At 42.6% G+C, this 21,554-nt stretch overlaps 1 protein-coding gene across 1 annotated transcript in view; it reads right to left on the reverse strand.

Annotated features, from left to right (window-relative positions):
* Nucleotides 1-21,554, reverse strand: part of pex5la (peroxisomal biogenesis factor 5-like a) — a 136,773-nt gene that overhangs the window by 20,774 nt on the left and 94,445 nt on the right. Inside the window, exons 9-10 of the mRNA XM_049588779.1 lie at nucleotides 2,201-2,317; nucleotides 592-735 (exon numbers count right to left, since the gene is read on the reverse strand). Of these exons, the coding sequence (XP_049444736.1) occupies nucleotides 592-735; nucleotides 2,201-2,317 (261 nt within the window). The remainder of the gene's footprint in view (nucleotides 1-591; nucleotides 736-2,200; nucleotides 2,318-21,554) is intronic.

Raw genomic sequence — 21,554 nt, forward strand, 5'->3', positions numbered from 1 at the left:
TTGGAATCGTATTAGTTCCATACACCGCGGGATAATCCTCTCCTCGGAATAACTGGCACATTTCTGTATATTCCAGGGGATTCCGAAAGTACTTTGTATGAGGGCTTTGCTCTTTCAGCCTGCAAAGAGGTCACTTCTTTAGAAATGGGGAGAATATAAAAAGGAGGAAAAAAAACCTGCAGAATGAGCTATTATTCAGCTCAGTGGGCAAATGGAAATTCTCATCAAGAGTATGGACAAGTTGAGTATATTTGCTACAGTAAACAACTCTTAACAAGAAAAAAAATCCTTTGCCCTCTACAGGCAATCAGCATCTAGCCTGTGGGTGCTGCCTACTAAATCTGCTTCACACAGCCTGTGTGGTCAGTGAGGCATTCTTCCTCTTGAGCTTCTCTCAACATGAGGTGGACTTATTGGGGTTGGATTTAGCCATTAGTTTGCGCTGAAAACCCAACTGCTGGTTGACCGATGCAGGACTGCAGTTTTATTGGCCATCTGCGGCATAAATGTTCCTCGATCTGCTCCTTAGCTTGCCTGGTTAAATAAGGAAAAAATACAATATGTGTGTGTGTGTGTGTGAAATGAATTTACCTCTGAATCTTGAGGGTCCTGCAAGACAGCTCCTTCCAGCATAAGCACAGCATTTGGCAAGTCTCCCTCTCGAGACTTCTTTAGTCCCTCTTCAAATGCGTTAGGCAAGTCTTTATAAGGATTATCTGTGTGGAAGTAGTAACCCTGTCAGCAAAAAAAAAAAAAAAGAAAAGAAAAAAAAATAGTGACAGTGGCAATGTCAGTTTCTCTTTCTTCCATATTCAAATGCAAACCAGGGCAACTGTCCTGTGCAGTTGTATATTTAAGCAAAGCTCCAGCAGCAGGAATTGATCTTTTCTGCTTCACTTCAAACCTGGCTGAGCTCCCCGGGCTTTGTCTGTTCTCTTTAAATGTTAAACCTTGCATTTTCAAACTGTGATTACCCTGGAGTGTGTTGTTGACCGTCTCTGAGTGCGATGACTTTGAAACAGCTTTTTCTTTAAGAACTAGTTCTGCACTGGGATCAATCAGAAAGCCCAGAGGTCTGATCTCGTATGATTTCCTCATATAAGAAGGTCAGCTTATTAAAAAAAAAAAAAAGCTGTAAAGTAAAGTATACTACTCAGCCATATGCTCTGTCCTCTAGGATGCAAAAAAAATACTTTATAGCATATATGATGGTGCTTCATATATATGGTACATTGCAGGTTATATTTAATCCCATACAAAAAGCTCTATAGGTATTGATTTGCAGAAACATAAATGTGATTGTTCAATATCCTACATTTAAAGTAAAAAGTAAAAGTCTTTACCTAGGGATTTGAATTCCTTGGTGAACTCAAACTGTTCAAGGCAGCTCTGCACATTTTGATATCTGAATGACAGTGGATGTAAGCTCTGTAATGCTTTCTATCAGAATACCACAGTAGCTTCTGTGTTCAGCTTGTATTTTCTTTTAGGTCTCAAATATTTGCTTCCTGTGAATGGAGATGTCCACATCCAACAACAGGGTTTAAAGAAAAAGTTTGACATTTTGGGAGATGTATTTTTCATTTTTTGCAGAGAATTAGGTGAGGAGATTGACAGTGACCTTCTCAGCTTGTGACACGATGACAACAAGACAGTAACTTCCTCTTAAAGGGAAACTCACTTTAGCATTGGCAATGTGTGCAGATGAACGGTGTTTGGGAGGCAAACACCGTTCATTTGCACACACTATGATGACACAGAGCTGGTTGAAGATAGGCAAAAATCTCTGTGTATGAATTACAGCCGTTTCCTCCTGCTTGTAGTCGTGCTCAGCTAAGCTAATCACTTCTTGGTTCGAGCATTATATTGTGCAAAGATGAGAGTAGTATCAGTCTCCCAAAATGCTGAACCATTCCTTAACTTTGAAGGAATAGGCAAATATGTGGGACAGTGTGCTCTTTTCACTTGGACATTATGCATGATTGAGGTGTATTTTTACATAAAATCTTAATATCAAAAGTACAGTAAACATATTTTATGTCACTTTTCTTCAAATGCCGGGTAACTCATTTTACAGTACAACTCTAGATAGGCAAGCATAGTTTACTCTATAAAGGCTGGCATTACTGTATATTTCTACATTAGTTTAATCAGTACAAATTTCTGCACATGCTGATTGTAACATTGTGATGATAGTGACCTTCTCATGTGGAGAGACAGAGGAGGGAATCTGCGCCTGCTCGTTTTCTGTCAGCCAGTTCCGCCGAGCGAGCTCTTCCCATTCTGCCTGCATCTTATCCCAGAACTCTGTATCTGACTACAGACGTCAGAGCAGAGAGACAGAGAGGGGGACACAGTGGGAGGACGGAGGATGGAGAGATGGGGGAGGGGGAGAAGGAGGGAATAAGTGATTAGTGCACAGTAGAACAGCTCCTTTCCCATCACTCTTCTGTTGGAAATGTCATGTGGCTGTTTCACTGACTGTAACATAAGGACCGCCACACTTCTGATGACTCAGCTTATTTGAAAGTCAAGTCAGAGCTTAAAGGAGCTTTCCACACGTACAATGCAAACAAATGGTTGGCCCCATCATGAAAAATCAATACACAAGATTAGAACTTACTCCCACTCTTAAATTGATTGACAGGTCTTTTAAATGCAAACAAATTAACACATAACAGTACCTGGAGCTTAAGTATCAATGTTTTCTTTTGTGGTTAAAGGTGAGTTTACATCAATAATGTTTACAGCTGGAAAACAGCGTGGTATATTCATATATGTTCACTTAAGAAATGCAAAAAGTGCTCATAACTCTTCTGCAAGACAAAACTTTTTAACCATGCATGCGAGCGGACTTCATTTATGTAGTCAAATGTTGGATTGGGGTCTTAACCTCTTGACATTTGAACTGTTATTTGTTGACATTTCAGTTAGATGGCTGAATCCTTGAAGGTTATCATGGATGAATAACATCAGTCGAATATGCCAATCCACCTCCTGGAATAGCTTTTCATTTTCAATCTGAAGGGAAAAATGAACCTATTAGACACAAGCTTATACATTTAAGTTTTTCAAACAATAACAACCAACATCAATGTATGTAAGTATCTCAATATAAATCTCTGGTACACAACCTTTATTGTCTTTGCCTGCAGTACACACAACATTCAAATACAATATCGTAGTGTAATGGGATGTAACACTGTTCTTCCAATGAATAACAAATAGCTGAACTGAAGTGTTTCCATTTGTAAAGCTAGAAAAGTGCTCTCAGTAGAATGCAAATCTCTGCCAGGCGGCCGCTCAGTTTCAGTGCAACCACTCTCAACAATTCTTGTAATTTCAGCAGACGCGCTGCAGCATGTTTCAGAAGCGTCCCAGAAACTAATAAAAATACACGCCTAGTCTATTTTAACAGGCACTGCATGTGAAATATTGATACAGCATAATTATGAGGATGAATGTATTTTTAATGACTAAAACACAGCTAGAAATTTTTGGTCCAAATTTTTGGTCATAACTAAACTAACTAAACTAGGCAAAAAAAGAAACAGTTTACCCACATAGCCTGCTTACTTACTCATGGTAAAAGCACAAGTATCAAGACAAATGACCAAATCAACAAAAACAGCAGTTCTAAAAAATCTGCAGGCAAAACATTACACTTTTGAAATGTTCCCAATGTGGTATGATGCGGTATGAGGCGTACCTTATCAGAGAGCAGGGGTTACCTTTGTAACAAAAAGTTTTTGAGCCATGACGAAGGCCAAAATGTGGCCTGCAACAGATGGTAAGGCTTGTTTTAGCCAAGCCAATTTCCGGAAAACTTGTGGCCCCTACCGGCTGGTTGAGAGGAGTGAGGAGTCAGTAGCCAATGACTGTATAAAACATCACAAACAGGTTTTCCAACAATTATGAATCATGGCAACCAGGAGAGATCCTCGAACATACGGTTCACAGGAAATATGAGGCTGCTTGTTCCAATAGTTAGTGAGATTAGTTGCGCACAGACATACAAACACTCACACATGCACACACGCACGACCAAATTCATGATTCTCTCCAGGCTTATGTCTGGCAGAGTTAAAAAAGAATATGTTAGTGCAATGGCATAAAGCATTTACACTTTTAAAAATGAGTATAAATAATATGCTAATACTGCGCTTCATTCACCATCATAGAGAAACTCAACATTACCTGACTGTTAATTATTAAATCAGTACAGAGGATAAGTCAATAATCAAGTTATGAGATTATTACTTGCTGAAAACAAAACAGTGCACATGTCAGACTTACACATTAAACAGCTGCCCAAAATTGTTTTACCCTTCAGTAATCAGCTGTTCTAATCACAGTAATGTTTCGATGAGGAGTTTGCCTCATTTCATAAATTAAGAACATTGACAAAATTGTTAATTTGTACTTGTGTCTCAAACCTAGCACTCGATTAGAATTAAGTGGGGGTTGCGTGTGTTATTTTTTCAACTCAATCAGCTTAACTAGATGAAAATGAAGGCCTGAAATCCAAATCAGACCAGGCGAGTGGGGTGGGAAAAATCCAGTCAAAAGGCAAGGCAGAGTGAAGGGCCACTCAAGGAAATCTAATCATGAGTTAGACATACAATTTTCCTCTTGAGTTTGATTGTTTATTGTGATGGTGAAGGGTAAGTGGTGTGGAAAAACTTGTTTTTTTATGATCAAATTTGGACAAAAGGTTAAGTTGTTTCTATCCTTGTGAAAAGTGTGACATGAATTCTTTGCTCATTTTGAACTCATATTTGCACTTAGTGTGTGAAACTTGAAAATCACTGTACAGTATGAACTTTATCAAAGATCACAGTGTAGGTGCTTCTTTTAGTTAATTTATTAAATGCAACATAAAATGCACTTTCATTGTTTTGCAGATGACACCCCGCTGAACTTCTCACTCAAAACAAAACAATATATAATTTTTTGTCTTTGCATATATTTTAACAGTACAAATCAGGTGTCATTAAGTATTAAAGAAAAATATCTATCTTCGATTGTATCATTTAGCTAAAAGTCCTTGTTTTGTTTCCAGCAAGATTCAACTTCTTCTTGGTCTGTTAAGTAGACTTGTGTCCTCATATTTGCCTCTAAAAACTGAGGAGTCTGATGATGTTGTTTTGAAAGGGATTTTAAAAACCTGTGCATGATTTTCCATCTCAGGAGCACAGCTAAAATTAGAACCATCATGCATTTTAGTGATACAGAGAGGATTATGTGTGCCTTTATCTCATCTCACTTTGACTTGTGCAACACTCTGTTTGGCTGCCTCAGCCAAGAGAAGTTGAAACAACTTCAGTGTGTTCAAAAAGCTGCATCAAGGGATTTAGGTATGAAACAGGACCGCACAGCATCTATCCTGTTCTACCATCTTCTACCTGTTTATTTTAGAGCTGATATAAAGGTCTATGTGGTGACTTTTCCACTGTAGATTACTTACTGACATCTTTAACTTTGAATATTTATTTACAGAACGCAGTGATACTTTTATAAAGAAGATTCAGAATGACACATTCTGATGTGTGGCACACTGGACACCACAACTGTGGTGCATAGACAGACATGCTTTTTTAGCTATGCAAGTGATGTGACTCCAGGGATGAAAAGTTGGTCAGTTGGTTAGCCTACCACCTTGGTCCAAACTGAAACATCTCAACAATTATTTCACAGATTTCCATGAAGGCCCTGACACACCAAGCAAAGTCAAAGTTGGACAGTTTGTGAGCATCTGCCGCCCTCATTGGTGCACTGTGTCCTGCACTGTTGGCCCTTGTCAGCGCTAGTCAGCTTTTTTCTGCTGATTCAGCAAGCCACATTGGCGTCGGCAACTGTGGAGCCTGTGAATGGAATCACGCTGATTGGCAATGGTTTGTGTTATTGTTCACTAGCACATGGTAAATATGTGTTGTTGTTAATGTGTTGCTAACTAGCGTCAAGATGGTCTTTCAGTTTTCCTTTTTGAATGAATGATTACAGACTACTGCTGTCTGCTGATGTGGAGAATTATTTCCTGTCATGCAGGGTTAGAGTTTTTGCACTAGTTGACCATTTGCTGTAATCTTTGCAGTGTGTTCATGTGCAGCGTTTATGGCTGAGGCACAGTGAGGTCGGGGGCCTTCATCGCTGCTATCGGAAGTCAGTTTTGTAGATCCATGGTCCCCCAGTGAATAAATCCTACTAAATTTGTGACCCCCTGACTTTTGACATTTTTGGATTTTAGTGAAGTGTTTCAACAACTATTGGACAGATTGCCTTAAAATTACACATTTATGATTACCTCAGGCAGAACTGTAATCATTTTAATGACCTCCTGACTTTTCATCTGGTGCCACAATTAGGTCAAAAATTAGCTTTTCCCCTCATATTTTATTTAATGACATAATACCTTAAAACTAATGACATTACCACCAGCCTCAGTGGTACTATGTGTTTAGTGCTTATTAGAAAATATCTAAAATTGTGAACATCTGAATTTTATACCTTCTTAACATCAACATGTTGGCATTGTCATTGTGAGCATGTTAGCACTGCTTTTCCAAAGTACAGCTACAAACCTGAAGTTCCTTTCCTTTACTCTGTTAAGTCCCCTTAATGCCATCTTAAGACAGCAGGTATCTGTTTCATCAGCTGTCTCTAATTGGAGGAATGTTGTGCACTGTCAAGCCACAACTACGTGCAGACCACAGAAACCTCAGTGCTTATGTGCGCATCAAACGTGTCGTTATAATTAATTATTCTACTGTACTCTACTCTGCTGCAGTGTAAATAAACAGGGATTTCGGTTACAGTCATTGGAAATGGTTCACACAGTTCCATGAAAAATCCTCGATTAATTAATGCTTCTTTGTCTCCAAATCACTCTCTCAGGACCTCTGTCTGTTCTTGCCAATCCTTCCCCAGTGTCTCCATCCAAAACACTCAGTAGCCCGTGGGAACGACTATACACATCATCTCGTTTTTAAAGAGTTGCCTTGAGCTCAGCATTTTCTGTTACAATACAGGTAGATGTGTGGCTGTGAGGAGCAACGTGATGTGACAGAGATTATTTCGGGTAAAATTTTATTGTGGTGTTTCCAGGAAACAAAAGAATCCAAATTTATTTTTGGATTTGCAGGATCATGTTTATGTGGAAAGATGAAGCAGGTAACAATTTTGTTGTACTGGTCAGTAATTATTTTTGCATGTGAAACAGTAAAATCTAACTGAATTAAACATTAATTTAGAAAATACAACATGCCAAAGAATACTGCTTTTATTTTAGATATGGTACCATGGTGGTGTTAAACTGCAGATGAGTACTTTATGGATCGTTGTGAGAGCAAATAAAATCACAAACTATTACACTTGGAGACCTTGACCATAGGAATTTCAAAATGAAAGTTGCAACAAGGATTCATGGCGGAGAGAACAGTCGAAAGCGTGGTTTCAGTCCACGAAGGAAGATGACAGCAGTGGTGCTTGTAATGTCCGTAAAATTATTATATCATGTTACAGTGAAACACCAGCAATATGCTGAAACAATATGCTTAAATTACAGGAATGTCATGAATTTGACACTGTAACTGAGCTTCCTAACTGAGCAGCATGTCAATTACAAGGGTAAATATTATATGTTAAAAAAAGAAGATGACCTGATAAAGAGCTGACATGCTCGAAACGTTGTCTAACTAGTAAAGATTTTTGGAGCATAATGAGAGTGTACGGGCTTTCTCTCTTTTTTCTAAAGTTTTCCATTTAGACCAGCACCCAAACTTAGTGATGTGCGTATATTTCTACATTTTTAAATATTATATGTTACCATAACATTTGTGCCACACAGGCAGGCTTAGCAGATTTCTTCTTTGACTCAGAAAACCTAAATGAAAATGAAGGCTGTACAGATATCCTGTCATTTCATTTACGGTCTTTGCAGATAATAAAACAGTTGCATATATGCTGAAAACCTGCATAGGCTCACTTTATTCCCACAGAAAATTAACCAGGAATCAGTAAAGGAACTGATAAAGAATTGGACTGATGGGCAAAATCAATGATGGCATTGGTATCAATAAAATCTTTATCAATTCCCATCCTTAGAGAGAGCCCTGTGTTTATAAGGGATGAATGAAGTCCATGTGGTTTGGCATGAATGTCACAGCCTTTAACATGCCTGCCTACAGTGTATGATTACATGATCTTTCTGATTCCACCCTGTATCAGAGTGTGCCGCAGATGTGCTAGGTGAGACTTGCCACAAAATTACCAAAAAAAGTGTTTGGCACGCCCCCGATGCACTGGGCAGAGTTATTTTGACTACAGTCTGCGTTCAGAGACATAGAGTCTTCAGTCTATAAAAACAATGTTAATGTGCGTTTTTTGTCTCAGTCCACTGTGACTGTCAAACAACAGATGCTTGTTTATTGTCTGATCATCTCATTAAAAAAGTACATCAGACTGCAGCTGCAAATTCTGAACTTGAGGGTGCCGCTATTGTAACAAGATATCAAATAAAGTTTTTTGTATTATTTACAGTCCCAACATTTGCTAGAAGTAGAGATTATTGTTTTACTATGTGTATACTCTGCAGTACATTTGTGTAGTGTTTCAGAGTGGAATATTTTCTGAGTTATCTTGGGATACAGTTTGAAGTCTCAGATACACAGTTCGCTACATGACTGAGAGACAACTTCTTCTTCCACCCTCTTCATTTGTACCCATTGCGGTAAAAATGTACACACAATTCTCCTTGAGCTGCGCCTTTGCTCCTAGCATACAGCCTCGTCACTACAGATGCAGTTAACGTCATGCCTGTTTTTCATGTGAGTTTTCTTCCAGCTGGCTGAGTCCATGATTCTTGGCTGTCTTCCTGTCAGAGGCAGAGCAAACGGGGAAGAATAATGCCAAACAGAGCAGAACAGCCTCCTGTGACTTATTGAGTCCTCTAAAGCCAGAAACTCATCAGTACATGAGCGAACTGTGTACAGTAAATGTGTGTGCAGTGACACTGTAGAGAGGTCAGAAAGATCTAGTGTGTGTGTGTGTGTGTGTGTGTGTGTGTGTGTGTGTGTGTGAGAAAGATCCTCTCATCTCCCCATCTTTGAGGCTTGTGATTGACATGGAGGCCATCGTGTGCCCCCCGATGGTGAGAGATGGCAGGTAATTGCAGGTCGCTGACTCTCAGGCAAATTGCCTGTGGGTGAGTTTTTGCTGTCAGCTCTGTCAGGAAGTGCACTATCAGTGTTCCTGAGGTGGAGGAAATAGATGGAGGGAAGCAGTGATAGGGTTGGAAAAGTCATAAATGTAAGAATTTTTTTCAGGAACTTGGATTTAGAGGCTTACATGAAGGAACAGTGTTGGTTCTTTACTGAGGCCTTATTAGAAGTTCACATTGTGCTTATTTCTTGAGAAACATATATGATAAAAATAGATTTGTTTGATTATGATATGTCTCATTAATTCTTGTGCACGCAATATTTGTTAACTCCCACACACATGAAGGTCAAGACTCTTGATAAGGGCTGTGGTGGTGTGGATTTTTTCTTCCTGCAGTGTAAAAGCAACGTATCATAACAGTTTGGCAGTTAACCCCCCTCCCCCCCAAAAAAGCCTAATGGAAATGTCTTCAAATTTGGCACAAATGTCCACTTGGACTCATGAAGAAGTGTTAAGATTTTGTGGGTCATAGGTCAAAGTTCAAGTTCACTGTGACCTCATCTGTCACATTCTCCTGAATGCGACATCTTAAGAACAACCGGAAGGAATTTCTTCAAATTTGGCACAAACATCTAGACTCAATAATGAACTGATCAGAGTTTGGTGGTCAAAGGTCAAAGGTTACTGTGACCTTGTGTCGGTCTCTGTCTCATTTTGTGAATTTTGTGGTATTTTGAGAAGGCCTTGCAGGAATAGATTTTGGGGGTCAAAGGTCAAGGTTGTTGTAACGTCATCTGTTTCATTCTTGTGAAAGCGATATGTCAACAATGCCTTGAGGGACTTTTTTCAAATTTGGCACAAACTTTCCCCCAAGCTCAAGGATGAAGTAGATTTTGGTGGTCAGAGGTCAAAGTTCAAGTTCACTGTGACCTTGTCCGTTGCATTCTGGTAAAAATGATATCTCAAGAACAACTGGAGGGAATTTCTTCAGATTTGGCACAAACTTCCAGTCAGACTCAATGATGAACTGGTTGGACTTTGGTGGTCAGTAGTCAAAGGTCACTGTGACCTTGTGTCAGTCTCCATCTCATTTTGTGAATTTTGTGAAAATACAGATGTATTATTTGCAAACTGTACTTTCCAAAGTATCCACATACAAGTATTCAATATCCAGAATAATCCTTTTAGAGTCTTATTACAAAACCCGAAACCAGTGAAGTTGGCACGTTGTGTAAACCGTAAATAAAAACAGAATACAATGATTTGCAAATCCTTTTCAACCTATATTCAATTGAATACACTGCAAAGACAAGTTACTTAATGTTCGAACAGGTAAACTTTGTAATTTTTTGCAAATATTAACTCATTTGGAATTTGATGCCTGCAACATGTTTCAAAAAAGCTGGCACAAGTGGCAAAAAAGACTGAGAAAGTTGAGGAATGCTCATCAAACACTTATTTGGAACATCCCACAGGTGAACGGGCTAATTGGGAACAGGTGGGTGCCATGATTGGGTATAAAAGCAGCTTCCCTGAAATGCTCAGTCATTCACAAACAAGGATGGGGCGAGGGTCACCACTTAGTGAACAAATGCGTGAGCTGATTGTCGAACAGTTTAAGAACAACATTCCTCAACGAGCTATTGCAAGAAATTTAGGGATTTCATCATCTACGGTCCGTAATATCGTCAAAAGGTTCAGAGAATCTGGAGAAATCACTGCACGTGGCGACAAGGCGAAAACCAACATTGAATGCCCGTGACCTTGATCCCTCAGGCGGTACTGCATCAAAACCGACATCAGTGTGTAAAGGACATCACCACATGGGCTCAGGAACACTTCAGAAAACCACTGTCAGTAACTACAGTTCGTCGCTACATCTGCAAGTGCAAGTTAAAACTCTACAATGCAAAGCGAAAGCCATTTATCAACAGCACCCAGAAATGCCGCCGGCTTCGCTGGGCCCGAGCTGATCTAAGATGGACTGATGCAAAGTGGAAAAGTGTTCTGTGGTCTGACGAGTCCACATTTCAAATTGTTTTTGGAAACTGTGGACGTCGTGTCCTCCGGACCAAAGAGGAAAAGAACCATCCGGACTGTTATAGGCGCAAAGTTCAAAAGCCAGCATCTGTGATGGTATGGGGGTGTATTAGTGCCCAAGGCATGGGCAACTTACACATATGTGAAGGCACCATTAATGCTGAAAGGTACATACAGGTTTTGGAGCAACATATGTTGCCATCCAAGCAACGTCTTTTTCATGGACGCCCCTGCGTATTTCAGCAAGACAATGCCAAGCCACATTCTGCACGTGTTACAACAGCATGGCTCCATAGTAAAAGAGTGCGGTACTAGACTGGCCTGCCTGTAGTCCAGACCTGTCTCCCATTGAAAATGTGTGGCGCATTATGAAGCGTAAAATACGACAACGGAGACCCTGGACTGTTGAACAACTTAAGCTGTACATCAAGCAAGAATGGGAAAGAGTTCCACCTGAAAAGCTTCAAAAATTGGTCTCCTCAGTTCCCAAACGTTTACTGAGTGTCGCTAAAAGGAAAGGCGATGTAACACACTGGTAAAAAGGCCCCTGTGCCAACTTTTTTGCAATGTGTTGCTGCCTTTAAATTCTAAGTTAATGATTATTTGCAAAAAAAAAATAAAGTTTCTCAGTTTGAACATTAAACATCTTGTCTTTGCAGTGTATTCAATTGAATATAAGTTGAAAAGGATTTGCAAATCATTGTATTCTGTTTTTATCTACAATTTACATAACGTGCCAACTTCACTGGTTTTGGGTTTTGTATTTTGCAGATTAAGTTTTTGAATATTATTTTTATTATATTGTTGGATTAGTGCTAATGCATTCTTGGACACCATAGTCTGTTTTTCTCAGATTAGAGCTTGTATGCAGCTTTGTATTGAAAGGGTTGGTAGGCTGCTTTGGAATAAGAAAGTCGAATCTTGTTCATTCTCTAACGCTAGGGCCACACCGCCCACGGAAGCGCCGCGAATAGCCTCGAAGCTCTGAGAAGAGAAGGCAGTTTCCTTTCGGCGCCCATGTTAACCGACTGTGTCGTCCACACTGGCCGCGCCGCGCCGGGAAGCTCCGCGGCAGGCTCACGATTTGCTGCGATCAGTTCGGCGTCTGGTCTATTTTCTGCGCGAGCCGTGAGCGAATCTGACAAGCCAGGCAGTGAAAAACAAGAGCTGGGAGCAGAATTGCTTGTCGACGGCGTGGAGAAATGCGCATCTGATGTGAACGGAGGTGCTCCGGCGCGCGCGAGAATTTCGGTGCGCTGCGCTTCCGCGGGCAGTGTAGCCCTGGCGTAATCTGGAAAAAATAGAAAATGCCTTTTATTCTGCAAACCTTTATGATCTTTTGTTTGATGATATAGAAGTGAGTCGCTTGATATGGATGGCTCTTGTCGTCTGAAATGGTTGTTTGAAAAATCGACCTTCGAATTGACAGTGTTTTCTTTCCAGTGAATTTAAGGAAGTAAACCTTCTGTCAGTAAGGAGTGGATAATGACTGTTGTTGCTTTTTATTACTAGATTGATTCGTGACCAGACCAGATGGAAGTTGTTCTCTGTTGTACTGTAAATATTGATGTATTGTAAAAGTGTCTCATAATCCCATGAGGGATGAGCCATGAGATGGCAAGACACTTACATTCATGAATGTGCAAGCAGCATTTTTATGATGCTTGTAAAGGTGGTGTCATCTTGAAACTGCTTGATATACTGTTAGTTTGAACTGTAACATTACGTCAGCATTTATTAACTGCTCACAGGTTCTGGAAACTGCAAAGCAACTAGAAAAGCTGTGGAGTGAATGTAGTGTCCTATATTTCCCTTTGTGATGCAGTGAAGTATAAAGAAATTTTAAAGAACAAATTCCTCAAACTTGTACATAATGTACGTACAGTACACTGTTTCTTTGTAATGGATGTGTGTGGATGTCATGTGACCAGCTGTTCCAACTGTCAGCCCTGTGGCAAAATCTCTGCACAGCCCAGCGCCGCTACACGCCATCTTCAGCTTTATGTTCATGTGCATGGTTCTCATACTACAGCTGTTATGCTTACTTACATAATATCTACATATTTGTTTTCATTATTTCTCATCCTGTTGTGGGCCTGTGTTTGCACCATGCCTCAGTCCATCATCACGTTATTTGCGTCTCATAGACATAGTCAGTTGTTTGCGTTGTGAAATCCCATCTGGTGTGTAACTTGTCCACCCCCTAATTGCATCACGGATGACTACAAATTGTTCGCAGTATTAAAATGAAGTAAATATACGGACGTGTTTTTAATTTACAAGAAATCAAGTCATATTTCTTAATATTGCTGTGAAGGGCGCTTTTTACACTGGCATTGGCAGTGTAATTATGTGGAACAAGACAAAGATACGGCACGGTAAATTATATCCCGTGTATAGCTGGGGTGAACTCATAGCTGCGACTCTAATTTCAGCAGTTCTGATGAAGTGTTACGTGAGATGGATTGAATCCAGAGAATCCTGCCGCCAAATATGTCACCACTGTTTGGAAATGAACTGGGTTGGTGGTGGGATGGGGGATTCATATGAATACATGATTGACAATATAGATAATCATGGCAGAGGTTACACGTAAAAAAAAAGGTCACATAGGAAAGGTATATTAATATTTTGCCTCTCGAATGCAATTAGTTGTGTCTTAGTCAGCTGGACTGAGGTAATAAATCCAGTGAATATAAATGTACTCTGCCAGAAAGGTAATTTGTAGAGCTGGATAATTTATGCCAGGTCAGCTGAAACACAGAAACTGATGCTCCCAAACAAAAAAGTGGTTCAAAACAATCGCTTCAGACCTTATTTCACTGAAATAGTAAATTGTACTTTGACTGGAAAAACAAAAGCTGTATCTTTTGCTCTAGGAATAGACATATTAATAAAGAATTAATAATCACAATTAGCAGCACTCAGAAGATCTGTTTGGCTCCACATTCAAGCTTTATCCTGTGTTCTCTTGAATGTGGATATTGCACAAATACAGATCACAGCCACGGCTCAATTTATGAAAATCTGTAGACCATTTTGCACATGAATTAAAGTGTAAAGCGAAATGTAGGGCTATGGGCTTTGAAGCCTTTGGCAACCATCAAACACGCTATTTCAGGCATGTAAAGTGACTAATTTTTCATGATCCGCTTACAGTGTTTGTACTGCTGAAATGAACATTGTTAGGACCCCGTAAATTAAAGCAGCTCCCCTTTGTTGAATTTGTAAATTGTTTGAATGTCTGTTGCTTTAGCATGTTTTTACACCTCGCTTCAGTAAGAATATATGATCTTAAGTCGCCGTATGTGCGTGAGTGCTCCTCATTTGGACTCTTACCTTATCTGTTTATGTCTGTTTAACTTGAGACTCAAGCTTTTGAGGAAACCAAGCACGTGAATAGGGTTTACTTATCCACTTTGCCCAGGGCGCTTACATTACAAAAAGTCTCATTATTTACCAGTGACATGGAGCAGCCTCTGAAAAAAAAAAAAAGCAAGGCTGGCCTTTTAATGTTAATGAGCCACCCACTGCTGTGCTGCATAGGCCAAGTCCTTGGTCAGCGAGACAAAAATAGGAAGCTGGAGTCCCGATAATGTCACTCAGAGAAGAATAAAATACATTTCCCTGGACAAAGTCCTACCAATGCATTTTGGCAGACAATGCGATTACACACTATATGGATGTCTGTGATAACACCATATGGGCAGAGCATTACTGCAGTCAGCTGTGAATTTATGACATATGAACTGTGTTCTGATGTGTGTCGATGCTTGAGCTAAATTAAGGATGTTTCACACCTGGAGTTTGGCTCATTTGGTCTTGGCCAAGGAGAAATAATGATACACTGTTACCTTTCAATTCTGGTCCAGCTTGTGTTCACATTGGCCTTTCACAGTCAAACCAAGAGCTATTAGCATTAGGTCGTATGGACTAACAGGAAGCTCATTTATTGGACATTTTTGGTCACCACATGTGTGCTGTCAGGCTACATAACCAGCACTGCTCACAGTAAACTGCACCATGGACACTTTAGGAACATTATGGACACTTTATGGACACCATAATAAGCATAACTGTCCCCCTTGTTGTTGTTTATTTGCACATACAATATTCACTTTGCACTAAATATGTTCACTTTAATCCATTGATCACTTTTTATTCACTGCTCATTATTATTATTATTTATTGCTGTTTCTTGTATTTTTGTACTCTTTTTGCATGCCTAGTTTGTTTTACGTTTTTAAATTTTGAAATCTTTAATCTGACTCAAAAGACCCTTCATGATGGGTATGATCAAGGATACGTGTACCCGGCCCAGAGGGTTACCGGGGCCCCGCCCTGGAGCCAGGCCTGGGGTTGGGGCCCGTGTGCGAGCGCCTGGTGGTCGGGCCTTCGCCCATGGGGTCCGGCCGGGCCCAGCCCGAACTGGCTACATGGGTTTGTCCCCCTGCAGGCCCACCACCCGTAGAGGGATCCAGAAGGGTTCGGTGCAATGTGGATTGGGCAGCAGACCAAGGTGGGGGCCTTGGCGGTCCGATCCTCGGTTACAGAAGTTGGCTCTTGGGACATGGAATGTCACCTCTCTGGCGGGGAAGGAGCCGGAGCTTGTGGAAGAGGCTGAGCGCTACCGGCTAGATATAGTCGGCCTCACCTCGACACATAGCTCCGGGTCTGGAACCCTAGTCCTTGAGAGGGGTTGGACTCTCTCCTTCGCTGGAGTTGTTCCGGGTGAGAGGCGGAGGGCCGGGGTGGGCTTTCTGATAGCCCCCAGACTCTCTGCCTGTACGTTGCCCCAGTAGACGAAAGGGTTGCTTCCCTGCGCCTTCGGGTCGGGGAACGGGTCCTGACTGTTGTCTGTGCTTATGCACCGAACAACAGTTCAGAGTACCCACCCTTTTTGGAGTCCCTGGGACGGGTGCTGGACAGTGCCCCAACCGGGGACTCCATTGTTCTGCTGGGGGACTTCAACGCTCACGTGGGCAATGACAGTGGGACCTGGAGGGGCGTGATTGGGAGGAACGGCCTGCCCGATCTGAACCCGAGTGGTGTTCAGTTATTGGACTTCTGTGCGGGTCGCAGTTTGGCCATAACTAACACCATGTTCAAACATAAGGATGTCCGTCGGTGCACGTGGCACCAGGACAGCCTAGGTCGCAGGTCAATGATCGACTTTGTAGTTGTATCATTTAACCTGCGGCCATATGTTCTGGACACTCGGGTGAAGAGAGGAGCAGAGCTGTCAACTGATCACCACCTGGTGGTGAGTTGGATCAGATGGTGGGGGAAGACGCCGCGCAGACCTGGCAGGCCCAAACGAACAGTGAGGGTCTGCTGGGAACGCCTGGCGGAAGAACCTGTCCAGATGATCTTCAACTCCCACCTCCGGGAGAGCTTCGACCGCGTCCCGAGGGCGGAGGGGGACATTGAGTCCGAATGGGCCTTGTTCCGCTCTGCCATTGTTGAGGCGGCGGTTGCGAGCTGTGGCCGCAAGGCCGCTGGTGCCAGTCGCGGCGGTAATCCCCGAACCCGCTGGTGGACACCAGAGGTGAGGGGAGCCGTCAGGCTGAAGAAGGAGGCCTACAGGGCATGGTTGGTCTGTGGGTCTCCAGAAGCAGCTGACGGGTACCGGCAGGCCAAGCGGAGCGCGGCGGCGGCAGTCGTGGAGGCAAAAACTCGGGCATGGGAGGAGTTCGGTGAGGCCATGGAGGAAGACTATCGATCAGCTCCAAAGAGGTTCTGGCAAACCGTCCGGCACCTCGGAGGGAAGGCGGCAACTTGCTCACACTGTTTACAGTGGGGGCAGGGAGCTGCTGACGTCAACTGGGGACATTGTCGGGCGGTGGAAGGAATACTTTGAGGAGCTCCTCACAACACGTATTCCAGTGAGGAAACAGAGACGGGGGTCTCAGGGGCGGGTCGTCCAATTTCTGGGGCAGAAGTCGCCAAGGTGGTGAAACAACTCCGAGGCGGCCGAGCCCCGGGGTTGGATGTGATTCGTCCCGGATATCTCAAGGCTCTGGATGTTGTAGGGCTGTCTTGGCTGACACGCCTCTGCAGCATTGCGTGGACATCGGGGGCAGTGCCTCTGGAGTGGCAGACCGGGGTGGTGGTCCCCATTTTCAAGAAAGGGGACCAGAGGGTGTGTTCCAACTACAGGGGGATCACACTCCTCAGCCTACCCGGTAAGGTCTACTCCAGGGTGCTGGAGAAGAGGGTCCGGTCGATAGTTGAACCTCGGATCGAGGAGGAGCAATGTGGTTTTCGTCCCGGATGCGGAACCGTGGACCAGCTCTTTACCCTCGCCAGGGTGCTGGCCCAACCAGTCCACATGTGTTTTGTGGATTTGGAGAAGGCTTATGACCGTGTCCCCAGGGGCATCCTATGGGGGGTGCTCCAGGAGTATGGGGTGGGTGGCCCCTTACTAAGGGCCTTCCAGTCCCTGTACCGAAGGAGCATGAGTCTGGTTCGCGTGGCTGGCAGTAAGTCGGACCTGTTCCCGGTGAGGGTTGGACTCCGCCAGGGCTGCCCTTTGTCACCGGTTCTGTTCATAACTTTTATGGACAGAATTTCTAGGCGCAGCCAAGTGGTGGAGGGTGTCAGGTTCGGTGATGGGAGAATCTCGTCCCTGCTTTTTGCGGATGACGTGGTCCTCCTAGCTCCATCGAACAGTGACCTCCAGCTCTCACTGGGGCGGTTCGCAGCCGAGTGTGAAGCGGCTGGGATGAGAATCAGCACCTCCAAGTCCGAGGCCATGGTCCTCAGCCGGAAAAGGGTGGATTGCCCACTCCAGGTCAGGGGGGAGGTCCTTCCTCAGGTGGAGGAGTTTAAGTATCTCGGGATCTTGTTCACGAGTGAGGGTAGGATGGAGCGGGAGATTGACAGGCAGACTGGGGCAGCGTCAGCAGTGCTGCGGGCGCTTAACCGGTCCGTTGTGGTGAAAAGGGAGCTTAGCCAGAAAGCGAAGCTCTCGATTTACCGGTCGATCTTCGTTCCAACCCTCACCTATGGTCACAAGCTCTGGGTAGTGACCGAAAGGATGAGATCGTGAATACAAGCGGCCGAAATGAGTTTCCTCCGCAGGCTGGCTGGGCTCAGCCTTAGGGATAGGGTGAGGAGCTCAGACATCCGGGAGGGACTTGGAGTAGAGCCGCTGCTCCTCCACATCGAGAGGAGCCAGTTGAGGTGGTTCGGGCATCTGGTAAGGATGCCTTCCAGACGCCTCCCTTGGGAGGTGTTTCGGGCATGTCCAACCGGGAGGAGACCTCGGGGCCGCCCCAGGACACGCTGGAGGGACTACATCACCCGGCTGGCCTGGGAACGCCTCGGGGTTCCCGCGGAAGAGCTGATGGAAGTGGCTGGGGAGAGGACTGTCTAGGCTTCCTTGCTGAGGCTGCTGCCCCCGCGACCCGGACCCGGATAAGCGGAGGACGACGAGTACAAGTACAAGTAATCTGACTCTTTCCCCTTGTGGGATCAATAAAGGTGTATCTTATCTTGTCTTATCTTATCTTATCTCTTTTCTTATCTTATCTTATCTCTTTTCTTATCTTATCTCTTATCTTAAATTCTGGTGATTGATAGCAAGTCATGCTGCACTTTACTGCTTCTCATGTGTACATTTATGTTCTCAGGTGTCACAGTATTGTAAGAAATAACTGATAATTAGTCGAGTCCACAACCTGACCTCATTTTATGAGTAGTGACAAACAATGTAGAAGAAGAGGCGTCTTCTACCGTAATATCAAGGAGGCAGTCAGTATATTTAACTAATTTTTAAAGAGCCAAACTGCCAAAATATACATAGAAGGACAAAATTGAGCATAACACACCTCTGTTTTAACTCATTTTCTCTCTTTGATTGACCAGGGAAAGTCCCTGCATGCAGGTGGTGAGTTTGTTACCATGGATACCAAATGATTTGCATATATATATACGTCACTTATACAGATTGCTAATGAGATTGAGCCCTCAACAGTTCACAGGCAGAAGATGAGTTTAATAATAGTTTAGCTTTTGCATTTATTCCCTCATCTATTGTCCTTTAAGTCCCAATGGAATTAAAAATACATTTTCCCAGTTTTCATCCAGTTTACCTGTGTTAATTGATCATTTACACATAAATAGATAGAAATACATAAATATATCTCACAAACTCAGTATCAGATTATTCATACATCAGTATCCCAGTCTTGATTGAATCTTGGTGAAACTGCTTCAAATGTTTGATGACTCATCTTGCAGGCAGGGCCGTTTACAAAAGTTAATCTAATCAAATAAGACTTAGATACAGATGTAGAAAACCGCACTTTACCATTTGTGTGTTGTACAGCTAACTGTATGGAAAGAAAGAAAAAGGAAGAGAGGTGTGTTTAGATATCAGAAGGCAAAACCTTTGTTTTCATTTCCAAAACAGTGTGGTTGAGGTCTAATTGATTCATCTGTACCTCGTCCTCCTCCTGATTCAGTGGCAAAGGAGGAGGAGGAAAAGCCAACAGTGTGCTTAGTGGTGTGCTCCGCTGTAGCTCTCTACATGCTAAACTCTAAGCCTGCCCACTTTTTAGCAGTCCAATCAAATGTGAAGGATTTGATTTAAATCCCTTTTGTAACTGCACACCATTGAATATACTGTTTCACTGGGAAGTATGTTACAGTACAGAAGCTGAAGATGCTCTGTCTTCCGTTTCATTCGGACTTGAAATCCTTAGTTGGTCTGTTTTAAAACCTGACTTGTGTACTCTTGTTTCTTGGCTTCTGTGGGATAGATCTGGACACAGCAACTGTACTCGGGTTGGAGTAAGCAGCCTTGGTCCTGTCACAAACAAAATCTTAAGTGGTTGTTTTCAGTGAGAATGTGAGCAGACCTGAATTTGACCCAACTACACGGAGCAGTCTGCAAATATGAGCAAAATGGCTACCTAGCCAGATGTGCTTTGCATACTGGGATGCAGATGAATGATCAACAGTTGCTAGTAGCTACCCTGAGAATTAACCCAGGTCTGAACTGGAGTAGCAATGAAGTACGCTGTCTCCTTGAGGAACATTGGACCTTTTTCAGGACCATATTCCTGTGTTTACTTTCACACTCCTGTAGCAGACACATCTAGCTTTCTCATGTGGCTTTTAGTGATGCATTTTAGTGTGCTTACTTTTTTTTCCTGTGTGAAAAGAAACGGAATGAACGGGAATGTGACTTTATCAAGCCATTCACTGATTTAGACAAGAGCAAACAAACTATGGGTTGGGAAGACTCTTCTTTCACAGCAGTTATTTTGTCTGCACCAGAGTTCTTTTTCACCAGCCTGAATGGACAAAACCAAACATGCAAACACTCCAGGTATTAAAGCACCCCACAACAAGAGCCCTTCATATACAACATCACACTTGATACAGCACTGTAAGAGGATGACACATAGCTTTTGTCTTCATAGTTTTACTTAATGTATTTTCTATACTGTTACCTTCTTGCACTATGTACCTCTGACCAAATTAATTTCCTTTTTGAGACAATAAAGTTACATTTGACTTTACACTTGTAGTTATTGGTGGATGCCATTTGCACCCTCATTATCATGTTGAAAACTTGAAAAAAGTTTGGAGTTTCATTGTCTGCTTGAGGACACACTGTTGCTGAAGGAGGTGAAAGCATTACTCATTTACTTTCCCCATCCGCATTTTCCCAGCAGGCCTGTGGATTAAAACTGCTGACCTTTTGATCACAAGCCTCAATCTCTAACTTCTAGACAACAGCCTCTGCAATCTCTCACTAAACTAGAACTGCCTCAGACCAATATTCTGCAAGATAAAAGTGAACCTGTCCGGCTGCTGTTTTAATCAAACAAAAGGCCACACAGTCACCTTCATCTAATCTTTATCGCCACTGTGGGGGCTTCGTCATGCCTCACAGCCAAAACGCTGTTCCCTGAAGACACAATTTACCCTGCAGCTGTGCTTGTAGTTCTCTATTTAATAAAAGTATAACATTGTCATCAGCTCACAGTAATTGATGGGATCCTCATGTGACATGGACAGTCACTTACTTACTCAGAAAACAACTCTATCAGTTTCTTTGTAAATTAATTCAAAGAGTTCTGTCTCATGGCCCACTGCCATTTTATTCTCCCTTTTTTACACATAAACACACAGTTTCTTATCAGTGCCAGCTTTGTAAAATGGATGATATTTGGGAGCCTTGTCTACTCCTTCAGTGGGTCCTACTTTTCTTACATTTGGCTACTTCGTCTAATTGAATGAATTGGCAGAGAGGCGGTGTGCTGATTTAATGTTCTCTCTGCCATCTGAGCCGTCTCTACCTCCATGTCCTTTTAAGTATGAACAAGCATGCATATGCACAG

The sequence above is a fragment of the Epinephelus fuscoguttatus genome, linkage group LG10 (assembly GCF_011397635.1).
Source record: "Epinephelus fuscoguttatus linkage group LG10, E.fuscoguttatus.final_Chr_v1".
NCBI lineage: Eukaryota > Metazoa > Chordata > Actinopteri > Perciformes > Serranidae > Epinephelus > Epinephelus fuscoguttatus.